General features: G+C 39.3%; 1 protein-coding gene across 1 annotated transcript in view; it reads left to right on the plus strand.

Annotated features, from left to right (window-relative positions):
• LOC124775011 (ATP-dependent 6-phosphofructokinase-like) overlaps positions 1 to 15,663 on the plus strand; it is a 433,031-nt gene that overhangs the window by 36,903 nt on the left and 380,465 nt on the right. The window contains exon 2 of the mRNA XM_047249771.1: positions 4,508 to 4,659. Within this exon, the coding sequence (XP_047105727.1) occupies positions 4,508 to 4,659 (152 nt within the window). The remainder of the gene's footprint in view (positions 1 to 4,507; positions 4,660 to 15,663) is intronic.

The following is a 15,663-nucleotide window of genomic DNA, read 5'->3' on the forward strand; positions in this document are numbered from 1 at the left end:
GGAATGTTTAATAGATTGATTCAATGCCAACTATAACCTTTATAGATTTGTGTTTTCCATGAAGTACAGATTATTGATAACAAAATGTTGCTAATCAGATAGTTTACTGCCAGTCAAATTTTTAGAATACCCCTCTCTGAGAAAAATATTTGTGAATGGCAGTAACATGAGCACAGTGGAAAGTGATGTTGTTTATAGTGGCAAAATTCCTTTACATGGGCATTGTGGTGAGGAATTCCAGTAGTCACCATCCAGTAGAACAAATAACATCTGAGTTCTACAGCTACCAGTCAAGCCCAACTGCAGGAAAGATACTTCTTTGTTGGGGGAAAAGGGTTTCATTTCTTCAGGTCTGTCGTCTTTCTTTCTTCAGTGCTGGCCAACTTTATTTCTTTCTTCCTTCCCCTTCCACTGCTGGTAGAATACAAATCTGCCAACCCATTTTTAGTCATTCCTTATGAATAAGGCAACTTGAGAACACAGTTTATACATTGCCTGAAAAGAAGAAGAAGAAAGAAAGAAAACAAGAAGCATTTCATACATGTACACACTACTGGTGGGTATGTAAATTATTAGACTTGCAATTATCAGTGATAGAATGGTCACCAAGTGCATTAGTGTTACTTATGTGTAGTGTTGTCACCAAGTCTAGTAGGGTATGTAAAGGGCATGAACAATGTCAGATATTGAGTGACCACTCTGATGGTCACAAAAATGCCACATATGTATGTGAGACAGCATTATCAACATCTGACCAAGATTGAAAGAGACCTCATTGGGTTTGCCATTTAACTGGCTGGTCAAATCATGTAATATCAAGATTTATGGGGCATTCAGATGTGGTAGCGGCCTGATGCTGGACTGTATGGAAAGGTGAGGGGAGGCATACTTGTCATCTAGGTTTCAGTCGATCTCATCTGACTACCACAAAGGTGGATCATGGTATTGTGCACCAAGCGCATAATAATCATGTTCACATCTGTGCTTGCCATCCAAGAACAGGTAATGGATTCTGTGCAACATTCTATGTCATCCAATACCATTTACTGGAGACTGACAGCAGCCAGACTATGGAATTAGCATCTCATGTGGAGGCTGCCATTAACACCACAACACATATGGCAACGTTTGAAGTGGTGCTGTGAATAGGAACCATGGACTGCCAATGAGTGGCATTACTTTGTGTTCATCAACGAATCACAGTTCTTCACTATCCCATACAATCATCTTCAGCAAGTATAGTAACACCCTGTGAGGTAGTCCCATTCTTCCAATGTTTTGGAGAGGCGTAACAGTGTTATTTCTGGTGTCATTGTCATGGTGTAGGCAGCTATCAGTTATGCCTTTAGCTCATGGCTGGTAGTGATTGAGAGCACTCTGATGGCACAACAGTATGTCATGGAATTCCTTCATCCTGCTTCCTCGTTTGCTGCCACTAATACAGCAATATCATTGTACCATTTTTCAACAGGAAATTAATGTCCACACATGGCATGTACGTCTGTGACCTGTCTATGCATGATGTTGAGACACTCCTGTGGCCAGCAAGATCCCCAGATCTGCCCTGACAGAATACGTGTAGGATCATCTCAGATATCAACTCCATCCCAGTGCCATTATCCATGAGAACAAGGACTAGTTACAACAAGATTTGAGCCAGCTCAACTCAAGTGAGGATATAACAGCTTTATGGCACCTCCCCAACAGAATCAGTGTATGCATCATGGCCAGACATGATGCAACATCATGCTGATAAATGGGTTCGTACTGCCAAGTTCTTTGTAATCACTGAAATAACATCACCTACCATCTCAACTTACAAAGTTTCATTTTGTTTCCTTCTGCCCTTCTGGATGCTTTACCTGTTCTGTCAGACATTGTATTATCTTCTCTCTATCCCACACTCATAGCATTAGAAGTGTAAGAACTTTTGCACTTCTCAGAGGTATACTGTGTCACAGTTGTATGCGAAATGCTTTGCTTCATGCATGTAAGAGTCAAGTCCAACCAATGACCTACACTTTTTACCATCCATTTCAAATGTAAACCAGATATGTGCTTTTGCTAAGTTAAACTAATCTCTTCCAAGCAACAAATATTCTCTTCATTAGGATCTGTACCATACAATGTCTATAAAATATGCCCATAATTTTGCAAATCTGTTATCAGTAGTTGCTCCTATTACAAGCAATATAAAAGATGCTCAGTAAAATATTCTTGACCGAAAAAATGTGTCAGGCTCAATTTAGTTCAATCCAAAGAAGTTGAATGAATGTCTCACTATATTTATTGATCCTCATTGTCATCATCATCATCGTCTTGAACAGTTTCCAGCCTAAGGCCAGGTCTGTTTGGAACATAAGCCTCTCCATCGTCTTCTGTCTTGCCACCATCTCTCTGTTTTCACCTTGACCCAGTCTTCTCCTTTCTTCTGGACGTATTCCTCCACTCCTTTCAGCCATCTGTCTTTCGGTCTTCCTCTTGGTCTCTTTCTTTCCAGTTTAAAATGGTTCAAATGGCTCTGAGCACTATGGGACTTAACATCTGAGGTCATCAGTCCCCTAGACTTAGAACTACCTAAACCTAACTAACCTAAGGACATCACATACATCCATGCCCAAGGCAGGATTTGAATCTGCGACCATAGCAGCAGTGCAGTTCCGGACTGAAGCACCTAAAACCGCTCGGCCACTCATGTATCCTCTTGGGTATCGTCTTCTCCTCCATATGCTTATCATGCCCATACCATCTCAGCCTTGATTTCTCTATCTCCTCCTATAATGGTTCCACCTTCATTAATGCTCTGATCCTCTCATTTCTTAACCTGTCTATCTTTGTCACTCCAATACTGTTCCTCAAGAATTTCATCTCACTAGCTTGTACTTTGCTTTTCTCTCTTCCTACAAGTAGTAAAGGAAAGCATCCCAAAGGATTTGTTGATCCTAACATTTAAAATTTTTGTGCTTCTGTAATTTTTGAGGCCTGTGGAACTGTGTAAACTAATTTGTATAACATATTAGATGGGATGACTACACTAAATCATTTTTCATCTTTACTCTTCCAAGAGTTTGCTTCCTTCAGACGAATTCCCTGGTCCATACAATCAAAATTCTACAATGCATTCTGTTGTTAGGTGCTTTCAGAATCTGATTTGTAAAGGAAACATAGCATTGCTGCTTAGTATGCCTTTCTGTGAAACCACTTCACAGTGGCTAGAGACAATCATTGTATCTTTTATGCTTACCAATTACTGTGTGTTATTTGATATTTGAGTTCAGAATATATTTAATTTAATAGAAATTATCTCTGATTGCTTTAATTGCTGTATGAAAAGCCACAGCTCACACTACATTTCTGACCACAGTGGTATAGATTACTGAATCAAAAGAAGTTGAATAAGTGTTGGAATTAATTTTCATTATACATAACTCAGACTTTTTTCCATTTTCCTCATTGAGCTTATATATAGGATGTCCCAGAATGTTTAACCTGATCATAAAACAGGCATTACTATTTATTTATGCCATATATCCATGATATCCTTCTTTTATTGTGTTGACAAACTTATTAAGTTTCCATGATGGTGTACTTCAATTTATGAATCTCTCTCTGAGAGTACCACTGTTGATTAAAGAATAAAATGGCAGCATCAGTTTAGGAGAAAGTACAATGTGTTGTGTGGTTGGATAAGGCAAAAATTTCCAATCACTGTGTGACAGGGGTTCAGTATACTTACAGGAAATTGACCAAGTATTTTGAAATGTGGATACAGTTGAAAAGAAGAAAAGCAGCAACTGACCTGCAGAGACTATTGACAACATCGGGATAATGTTTACATGATCACCATGTGTCCAGGAGTCTTTGGCTGAAAAATTTCCAGGTTAGTGGATTGGAAGGGATGATCCAATCTCATGACCACTAAGATTGTGAGACATTACACATTGCAATTTTACTATTGGGGATATATTGACACCAAGATGGGTGTCACACCTGTACTGGATATGCTCACATTGCATGATCACATCATTCAAACTGTTGAAAGTGTCATCCCTCAAATGTACAAAGTTTTGGCATGAGATAGAGTACCATTTGGATGTTTTGCAAGTTATCAACAATGTTCACATTGAGTGTATTAAATGATATTGCATAAGACTAAAAAGTTTATTACTGTGTGTAAGCATGTGTGAAATACTTTGTATCAATTTTAATTATAGAGCTGTGATCACTTTAAATCATGATAAACTTTCTAAGATGCCTTGGGTATGTGACAAAATCACTGAATACCATGAACCAGACTGTAAGTGTTAGTTGTTAATAAATGATAACTTATTCCTGATGGAAATATTGATATCTGTGTGTATGATTTAGGAAATGTATTTCAGAATTATACTCTATGATATTTGTTCTAAAAACATAATAACTTATATGTAACACAGCAAGTTTGAACATTAACATTAAGATATTGAGAACCACTTTTTTATGAATACTTCTTCATTGTGCTCTCTAGGGATGAACGCTGCAGTACGTGCAGTAGTACGTTTTGGTATATATCTTGGATGTAAAGTTTATTTCATAAAAGAAGGTTATCAAGGAATGGTAGATGGCGGAGACAATATTGAGGAAGCAGGCTGGGCGACAGTTTCGTCCATTATACATAAGGTAAGCTACCAAATGTAACTGTTCTTTATAATTTACGTTAGGTGGAATGCTTGGTTCATCAGAGTAATTTTTGAAACTTAGACTGATTAAAACTGCAGGCCAACTGATCGATTTTTCTCTTTGTATTTGTTCCTGTTTTATTATGTTATGTCCGTATCTGTAGCTGAGCATTCAGCATCAACATATTGGACTGCCATGCAGAGTTCCTGGGTTCAGTACCCAGTACTGACAGGTATTTTTTCTTTGTGGGAGGACTGGAACAGTGTGTACTAAGCCTTATGAGGAGGTATTTGAGTTAGAAGTAAGCAGTTTCAGGGTCTGGGTAGATTAGTGCATTCTAGAGAGAGACATTTAGAGACTTACTGCAGAGATAGAAATCACAATGCCAGAAACAAATAAGTATCTTTAACACTCTCAAAACTTGAATATTAATTGTTAACTAATGATGCATCGAAGCCTAATTGTGAGACGTGGAGACAGGATTCAAGAGTGAAGATTCAGCCAAGTTATTGATTCTCCTCATCATTAAAAGCAGAACTTGAAAATCATCTGGAAGTTGGTACAAGCTCCTGAGGCTTAGCTTTTTGAGCCTTCTGAAAACCCATATAGAACAGTGCTTTGAAGTGCCATGCCCCCAAACATCTGTTGCATTTTAAGTTGCAGCCTTAAGTCTACTAACTGTTTGGAAAACATCACTTGATATTAAAATTTCTATAAACATTGACTGTCATTTTAATCTGTGTGGAAAATATTCAAAATGCTTTCTGGTAACTTAAATTTTGCACCTGTCATTTTAATCTGTGTGGAAAATATTCAAAATGCTTTCTGGTAACTTAAATTTTGCACTACATTATGGAAAATCATATTTTAATATATCTTTTACGATGGCTACACCTCAGAGCCTTTAACTACAATCTGTGCCTGGTCATACTGAATGCTAGTCAGGGACATGTAGTCTGAGCAACTAAATACTGTAGATAGTTTTAATCTGTTTACTGGCTTTACAAAAACCAAGACATGTTAGGATCTTTGCCAGATTGATGAGCAAAATTATACTTTCAAATTCATTGAACACTTATCACATGGCTTCTCTTATGTTCATTCTTGGCTTTGTTCAACTTTTGTGTAGGAGTCTTTGGCATTGCTTAAATCTGTGAGGGAGATTTCTTTCCTTTACTAGCAATTTTATATCATGACTGTCGAGCCAGTATGAGTTTCTCTCATCCATTACACTCTTACTTGGCATATACATATCTGAAGTATATTGAACAATACTTTTTAATTTTGTCAGTCGATACTCTACATTTTTGTCCCCAGAGATGAATGTTAAATGTTGATCTCCTGCATGATCTGCGGTCTGTCCCCTGTGTTCACCTCTTATGCAAACATATTCCCAACTTACCACTCTTTTTAATACCTGTAGCCATTGTTGCCATAACACTCACATGGTCACAGATTTTCTGCCCTGCTATACCATACTTGAAAAGCTTGAGTTTTTTAGTTACAAGGAAATCTTAGGCTGCAGATATAATCATACATTGTAGATAATCAGTATTTATTATCCAAAGTGTTGTGTTGTTAAAATGGAGGAAAATAAATGTAGTTATGATATTATTATGTTATTATTAATTTCTTGTTGCTATGCAAATTTGAACACTGAAAGCTGCATTTCATTCACAATGTCCATAAATGAGTAGATAACTGTGAAGTTCAAGTGGAAATGTTCTTCGTATCAATAACAATGAAATGAAGATGAAGGAGATAATGTTTATATTGAACTTGGAAGAATGATAACATAAGTTAACTGTGACAGCAGTACGTGTTGTGTCTGGAACCTGTGGTGATGGGCAGATGTGCAATATTCAAGCCAGAGTGTCATATTCACTCCTCCCCCCCCTTCCCCTCCCCTCCCCTGTCCTTTCTTCCTCCATAATCTCAACACTTACACCAAAATCCATTTCATCTGGTCCTTCTCAAATCAATGAGCCACCCTCGTACTAGATGTCGATCTCCACATTTCAGGTGGCTTCATAAATATGTCTGTTCACATCAAGTGTTCAACCACCAACAGCACCTCCAGCCATCATCAGTTTCACATCAAAAAGTCTCTTCCACACAGCTTCGCCATACATGAATGCTGCATCTGCAATGGAAGGCAAGAGTTGTCGAAATGTAACGATAACCTTCCAGAACCTTTATTGACAGATAATATCCTATCCAGCTCATTCATAAACAGATCTCCTGTGCCACCTTGTCCTCAGGTGCCAGTAAACCTGGTAACCAATGCCCAACAGCACTCTTCCGATTACAAAATATCACCCCCTTGAAATGTTCAACAACATCCTTCTCCAGGGCAATGTCATTCCCTTAGGTGAGGGATACTCTATGCAAAATCTTGCCTACGTCACCAAAAGTAGTGATCAGCCCTCCATCCAACCTACAGAATATCCTTGTCCATCCCTGTTCCAGTTGTGCTTCCTGTCATACACACAAGTCACTCCCTTGTGGATGACCCAGCTACAAGACTTCTCCCATACACCCAGTCACCACTTCCTATCACAGTCCTGTTACAGACATTTCATACCTTGTAAAAGGCAAGAATGTTTGTAAAAGCAGCCATCTTACATGTCATCTGTGTTGCAATTACTGCACAGCATTCTATGGGGGCATGACAGGTAACTAATTGTCTACTCACATGGGTGGGTACTGCCAAACTGTGGTGAACTGCAAACTTGACCATGCAGTTGCCAAACATGCTGCACACTACCACACAAATTACTTTAATAGCTGCTTCACTATGTATACTTCTTGGATACTCCCTTCCAGCACAAGCTTCTCTGAAGTATGCGGGTGGGAATTGTCTCTCCAGTGTATCTTGCATTCTCACAGTCCCCCTGGCCTAAACCTCAACTAGCCTGTTTTCCCATTGCCTCATGTTACTTTTTCTCTTTTGCTCTTGGCCTGTTGTATCTCTACTGAGTCATTTGTCTTTCCTGCTTGTGCCTCATACTAACCCACTCCCTCTCCTTGCCTCATGCATCCTTCTCTCCCTCCACCTCATTCATCAGTCCAGGCAACTGCTCTCAGTAATCATTAGTATCGCCCCACGGTAGTGTGCATCTAAGTGTCTGTGTGGTCTTCTAGAAGCAGAGCTATAATCCGTTCAGCTTAAGAAAAAACCTGATGTAAACAAACACAAATGCGATGGTTGGTCAGAAGCCGAAGCACACATACACTGGTGTTGTTACACTCTTGGAAGTAGGTCCTACTTATGTATTAGATATCTTATTATTAAGTTACGTTAAATGAAACTTTTAAGATATTCAAATGTATTAACAGCCATCAACATTTTTCTTAATAACACTTTAGGTATGTAGCTTTTATTTCAAATATCGTGTACAGTCACAGCCTTTGCAGCCTTGTGCTCTGATTGTTGCACTGATAATGCGCAGTATGAAATTGGCTGAGGCTGCTTTCTGTTCCGTAGTGAAACACGTGCAAGGAACACGGTTAAAATGCACCGAGAAATTGGCTGTTCTTAATGTTTTTTATCAATTTACAAAGATAATCGGCTTTGAAGTTTTCCCAGTGTTCTGTATACTGCAGTTGATAAACGAACTCAAACCAGAAGTGTTGTCGGTAGTGTAATGGAGTGGGAACCAAATGCGATTGATCGTGCTGTGGTTCAAAACTCCACCATATAATTTTTTTTCTCGTTCAATTTGAAATACCTAAATTTTGTAATTATAGAACTCATCATCATTTGTTATGAATAATGCATGACTTCTTGTTTCTAATTACACATTGGATGCGAAATTCTTATTTCCATTTCCAATACAAATTCGTAATTATTGATGCTTTATGAAAGACTGTTCATAAAAGTTGTTGAAATTTTTAAAGCAAAAATGAAAAACCAAATCCTTTTTATTTGGACTACGCCCATCATTTTATACCACAGAGGTTGATACGTATCTTAGAAACATGAAAAAGAATCATTTTCACAGCATCAAACACATCACACAAATGCTGCATTTTTGCATTTGGTACTGTACCATTACAATATGGACTGAACAGAACTGATCTGGAGCCAAGGTATGGGATTTGGCCTGAGAAGTAACAAGACTCTTAAGCTGCCACATGTACTTTAGCTAACGCTCGCAGCTTTTTGACACATCACTGCTGAACAGTGGCGGAGTATAGAATGGCTTGTCGTAAAAGAAGAAGAGAAAATTCTGTGCCTGGTTGGCTTCGTAGATTTTGTTGTTGATAGACTGATTAACAACATATCAGGTGACACTTCCAGAACGGAAATGTATTTCTCTGTTTCAGATAAGGAAGGAGCTAAGAGATTACCAGACGGCCGAGTAATACCTTCAGTGGCTTCAGTATTTAACTATATGGTGAAATTCTTCAATACTCTCTTATGTTACACACAGATTATGCAGAAAAATTACCCTGTGGTTAAGTCAGGACTTTTCACCATTCTTGTTATTAATTACAATAGTACATTAGCTAAAAATGATAATGCATTGCGGTTTTCATGTAGTCATGTAAGGAGCATATTGTGGGAGATTTGCAGTGTAATATTTCATTCTGCTTAAAAATTAAATTACATGTGAAACTGTATTGCTCCTCTGCTCATTTCTTTTTATGTGTGAACTGCAGCTGGCCACATCACTGTAGGCTAGCTGTACCAGCTGAAAAAAGGCCAGTGCTGTCCAAGTTAAATGTCCCGGTAAAGCTGTTGTCCCATATTATTGCCAAGTCGATGTGCGAGTAAATCTGAGCACTAAATGTACCCTTATTATCGTACTTGACAGTACTCGAGACAGCTTGGCTGCAGTCCCACGTGAAACAGAAATCCAATGAGGTTCCAGCAAACGTGCAAGAATACATAATGAAATGTTTACATCAGCTTTATTCTTATGGTTAATGGATTATAGTGCCTGAAAGCTAGTGAATACTGTGTTCTGCAGGGTGGCACATTAGAAACTAGCACCAAGTACTAGACTACTCATTGGTGTCTGCCAGTTGTCATCTATTGTTTCAAAGCTGTTGCAACTTCAATTTTTGTTGTCAGTACAAAATCCATTGTGACTTGGTTAAGATGTGTCAAGTAAATATCTCAGTGGGATGTGTCCTCTTCAAGAAAAATCGCAATAGTGGAGACGTATGTATCCACTGATTCATTTAAGGAAATGAGAGACATTTTGCAAAGAAGTTTTCTGACATTTCCATACTAGCAAAGAGTATATACAGTATTTGGTAACAAAGTGGCATATTACCATGTCAGTTTCAAGTGCCATTTCAGCAAATCAGATTGTGAATCCCATATTTTTTTAAACAACAGTAAACACTGCTGTGCATGGATATTTGCTGAAAGTAACCACTTGTGATGTTTATCTGGGGGCTGTCTAGAGGGAAAACTGTACACAAATAACCCAATAATGTTATAAGACTGGAAGAAAAATATTCATAATGAAACTCTGAGAATTGATCTGACAGAATTGTCCAACGTGTACTTTAACATGTTACGGCAAGTGCAAAAGTGCTTTGAAGCACAAGGAGGTCATTTTCGGCACCTAATGTAACGTAAATGACAAGATCAATTCAGTAAATACAGACCTTTGCATAAGCTTATTCATTATTTCTTTACTATCTAATTATTACATATTTATGTATTTGTTGTTGTATCTGCCTGTGGTGGGCAATATTTTGGCATAATTGGCAAGCAGTCTGTACTCAGTGCCATTTTTTCTTATGCCACTTGTATTATGTGTATCTATCTGCCACACATCAGTCTGCTGTAGGTGATTGACTTTTCCTTATTTTATGTATTGTTCCACACAGAATTTTCCTGCTATAAGTTTTTTCTATTTCAGGAATTGTTATATCCGTTTTTGACTTTTATTTTGAATCATTAAGTTTCCATGTAGCTATGTCTTCCTTTTTTATTTGAACTGAAGTGTTGCAGTATACTTTTCTGTGATAAGCTTGACACCAGGTGTCCTTCTGTATAAATAACAACTTTATTATTTTGAAGTTGCATCCAGATAGTTAAAAAGTTGTATGTTTATTTATTTATTTATTGCTTACTTAGCCTGACCAGATTACGGCCTTAAGCCTCTCACTTACAAGTGGCCAGGAATAATACATATCAAAAATACCACAAAAACATTCACAACAACATCTGACATGTTCCACATCCTGGAGGACCTCCTCACTACGGATCAATTGGAATGAAAGTAAATCTAAAAATCTAATCTAATCTAATCTAATCTAATAATAATAATTGACAGTAATAATAGTAATAATAATAATAACCCTTTAGATCACCTAACATCAACAGATACGAAGAAAGTAAATTGGAAAAAGAAAACACTACATGGCAAGCACCCGTATCATCTAACACAGCCACACATCGATCAAGACGCATCCAACACATGGCTAAGAAAAGGCAATATATACAGTGAGATGGAAGGATTCATGATTGCAATACAGGATCAAACAATAAACACCAGATATTACAGCAAGCATATTATTAAAGGTCTTAAAGGTTCCAATACCACAACAGATAAATGCAGACTTTGCAAACAACAAATAGAAACAGTAGATCACATCACAAGCGGATGTACAATACTAGCAAATACAGAATACCCCAGAAGACATGACAATGTAGCAAAAATAATACATCAACAGCTTGCCTTACAACATAAACTTATAAAACAACACGTTCCCACATACAAGTATGCACCACAAAATGTACTGGGGAATGATGAATACAAATTATACTGGAACAGAACCATTATAACAGATAAAACAACACCACATAACAAATCTGACATCATACTCACCAATAAAAAGAAGAAATTAACACAACTAATTGAAATATCCGTACCCAATACAACAAATATACAAAAGAAAACAGGAGAAAAAAATTGAAAAATACATCCAACTGGCTGAGGAAGTCAAGGACATGTGGCATCAGGATAAAGTTGACATTACCAATTATACTATCAACTACAGGAGTCATACCACACAATACCCACCAGTACATCAATGCAATACAGCTACATCCAAACTTATATATACAACTACAGAAATCCGTAATTATTGATACATGTTCAATTACCCGAAAGTTCCTAAATGCAGTATAACATATACCGTACAGTTAAAAGGAAGTCACGTTTGATCAAGGTCCGTGTCACTTTCCATTTCTGACCAGACATAACGTCTGAGAAAAGAAAGAAATAATAATAATGTCCTTTACTATACAGATAATCATTTTGAGAATGCAGATGAGTTATGTATTGGTACAGAGAGGATTTTGCTTCATTGAGAACAATAATAGTAATAATAATAATAATTATTATTATTATAGCAAAGGACATTAAGAATGATGAATATTAGTTTAGTATGTTTGATACCTTGTTTTGTGTTATTTACTTTTAGTTTAGTTTTAGTTATGTCATGTTCCGTAGATCATTTTCCTGATTATTTTATCAATATGATGTGGAACAAGTCAGATTACAAGAGATGTGTGTGTGTGTGTGTGTGTGTGTGTGTGTGTGTATATATATATATATATATATATATATATATATATATATATATATATATATATATACACAATTTTTTTAACCATTTCTGAAACAGAAACTTCCATGGAGTAGAAGGAGTTGTCCAAAAGAAATGATTTTAAGCTCAGTAGTTAACCTTTCCTCCAAACCTCTCTCCCAATCCGAAACCTCTGTCCTATCCAAAGTCCTCACCTTCAGCCCCACTCCCAGATTCAACCAAACAGCCCTCGTCAAAGATTTACTGTCCTACACTCGTACTCTCTGCTGGAAGTATCACTTTGCCACGAAGAAAAATGATCCTAATCCTACTCCTAATGATCCGACTCCTCAAGACACCATCCAAATTGAACCCTGCCTGGAACAGTTCCGTCCTCCGTCACAGCGGGACCCACCTCCTCTTCCTCAAAATCACCCTCTCCAAACCTTCCAGGAATTTCTGACTTCCAGCCTTGCATCTCAATCCTTCTTAAAAAACCTTAATCCTACACCCAACATCACCACTGCTGAAGCCCAGGCTATCCGTGATCTGAAGGCTGACCGATCCATCGTCATTCTTCCGGCGGACAAGGGTTCCACGACCGTGGTACTTGATCGTCGGGAGTATGTGGCTGAGGGACTGCGTCAACTTTCAGACAACACCACATACAAAGTTTGCCAAGGTAACCCCATTCCCGATGTCCAGGCGGAGCTTCAAGGAATCCTCAGAACCTTAGGCCCCCTGCAAAACCTTTCACCTGACTCCATCAACCTCCTGACCCCACCGACACCCCGCACCCCTACCTTCTACCTTCTTCCTAAAATCCACAAACCCAATCATCCCGGCCACCCCATTGTAGCTGGTTACCAAGCCCCCACTGAACGTATCTCTGCCTACGTAGATCAACACCTTCAACCCATTACATGCAGTCTCCCATCCTTCATCAAGGACACCAACCACTTCCTTGAACGCCTGGAATCCTTACCCAATCTGTTACCCCCGGAAACCATCCTTGTAACCATTGATGCCATGTCCTTATACACAAATATTCCTCACGTCCAGGGCCTCGCTGCGATGGAGCATTTCCTTTCACGCCGATCACCTGCCACCCTACCTAAAACCTCTTTCCTCATCACCTTAGCCAGCTTCATCCTGACCCACAACTTCTTCACTTTTGAGGGCCAGACATACCAACAATTAAAGGGAACAGCCATGGGCACCAGGATGGCCCCCTCGTACGCCAACCTATTCATGGGTCGCTTAGAGGAAGCCTTCTTGGTTACCCAAGTCTGCCAACCCAAAGTTTGGTACAGATTTATTGATGACATCTTCATGATCTGGACTCACAGTGAAGAAGAACTCCAGAATTTCCTCTCCAACCTCAACTCCTTTGGTTCCATCAGTTTCACCTGGTCCTACTCCAAATCCCATGCCACTTTCCTTGACGTTGACCTCCACCTGTCCAATGGCCAGCTTCACATGTCCGTCCACATCAAACCCACCAACAAGCAACAGTACCTCCATTATGACAGCTGCCACCCATTCCACATCAAACGGTCCCTTCCCTACAGCCTAGGTCTTCGTGGCAAACGAATCTGCTCCAGTCCGGAATCCCTGAATCATTACACCAACAACCTGAAAACAGCTTTCGCATCCCGCAACTACCCTCCCGACCTGGTACAGAAGCAAATAACCAGAGCCACTTCCTCGTCCCCTCAAACCCAGAATCCCCCACAGAAGAACCACAAAAGTGCCCCACTTGTGACAGGATACTTTCTGGGACTGGACCAGACTATGAATGTGGCTCTCCAGCAGGGATACGATTTCCTCAAATCCTGCCCTGAAATGAGATCCATCCTTCATGAAATCCTCCCCACTCCGCCAAGAGTGTCTTTCCGCCGTCCACCTAACCTTCGTAACCTGTTAGTTCATCCCTATGAAATCCCCAAACCACCTTCCCTACCCTCTGGCTCCTATCCTTGTAACCGCCCCCGATGCAAAACCTGTCCCATGCACCCTCCCACCACCACCTACTCCAGTCCTGTAACCCGGAAGGTGTACACGATCAGAGGCAGAGCCACGTGTGAAAGCACCCACGTGATTTACCAACTGACCTGCCTACACTGTGATGCATTCTATGTGGGAATGACCAGCAACAAACTGTCCATTCGCATGAATGGACACAGGCAGACAGTGTTTGTTGGTAATGAGGATCACCCTGTGGCTAAACATGCCTTGGTGCACAGCCAGCACATCTTGGCTCAGTGTTACACCGTCCGGGTTATCTGGATACTTCCCACCAACACCAACCTATCCGAACTCCGGAGATGGGAACTTGCCCTTCAGTATATCCTCTCTTCTCGTCATCCGCCAGGCCTCAATCTCCGCTAATTTCAAGTTGCCGCAACTCATACCTCACCTGTCTTTCAACAACTTCTTTGCCTCTACACTTCTGCCTCGACTGACATCTCTGCCCAAACTCTTTGTCTTTAAATATGTCTGCTTGTGTCTGTATGTGTGGATGGATATGTGCGTGTGTGCGAGTGTATACCTGTCCTTTTTTCCCCCTAAGGTAAGTCTTTCCGCTCCCGGGATTGGAATGACTCCTTACCCTCTCCCTTAAAACCCACTTCCTTTCGTCTTCCCCTCTCCTTCCCTCTTTCCTGATGAGGCAACAGTTTGTCGCGAAAGCTTGAATTTTGTGTGTATGTTTGTGTTTGTTTGTGTGTCTATCGACCTGCCAGCGCTTTTGTTCGGTAAGTCACCTCATCTTCGGTTTTATATATGATTTTAAGCTAGGTTTGAAATTTGGTCTGCTACCTGCCAGACACTTTATGTTGTTGGGCAAATGTTCAAAAATTTTTGTTGCTGGATAATGTACTCCTTTTTCAGCAACTGACAGCTTCAATAATGGATAGGAAAGGTCATTATTCCCTCTAGTGTTGTACGTATGAACATCACTGTTCTTTGCGAATTGAGGTGGATTATTTGTAACGAATTTCATTAGCAAATATATGTACACTGATGGTGCAGTTAAAATGCCTAGCTCTTTGAAAAGGTGCCTACACAACGTCCTTATGTCCTTGGGTTAACACCACTAATTATTCTCACTGCTCTCTTTTGTGCAATCAATACTATATGTCTAAGTGGTGATATACCACAGAAAACTATTCCACGAGACATTATTGAGTGGAAATATGCAAAGTATGTTAGGAGGCTGATCTGTTTATTCCCAGTTATTGGAATGAAAGTAAATCTAATCTAAATCTAATCTAATCCAAGACTAGCGATTATATGAAGAGCAAAAGAAGCTGAACTTAGTTGTTTGAGAAGCACAGTAATATGTTTCCTCCATTTCAAGTTGTCATCAATGTGAACACCCAAAAATTTGTAGAAATCTACCCTGTTAACTGAGCCCTGTTCATATGCTACATTAATTGTCAGTAT

The sequence above is a fragment of the Schistocerca piceifrons genome, chromosome 1 (genome assembly GCF_021461385.2).
Source record: "Schistocerca piceifrons isolate TAMUIC-IGC-003096 chromosome 1, iqSchPice1.1, whole genome shotgun sequence".
NCBI lineage: Eukaryota > Metazoa > Arthropoda > Insecta > Orthoptera > Acrididae > Schistocerca > Schistocerca piceifrons.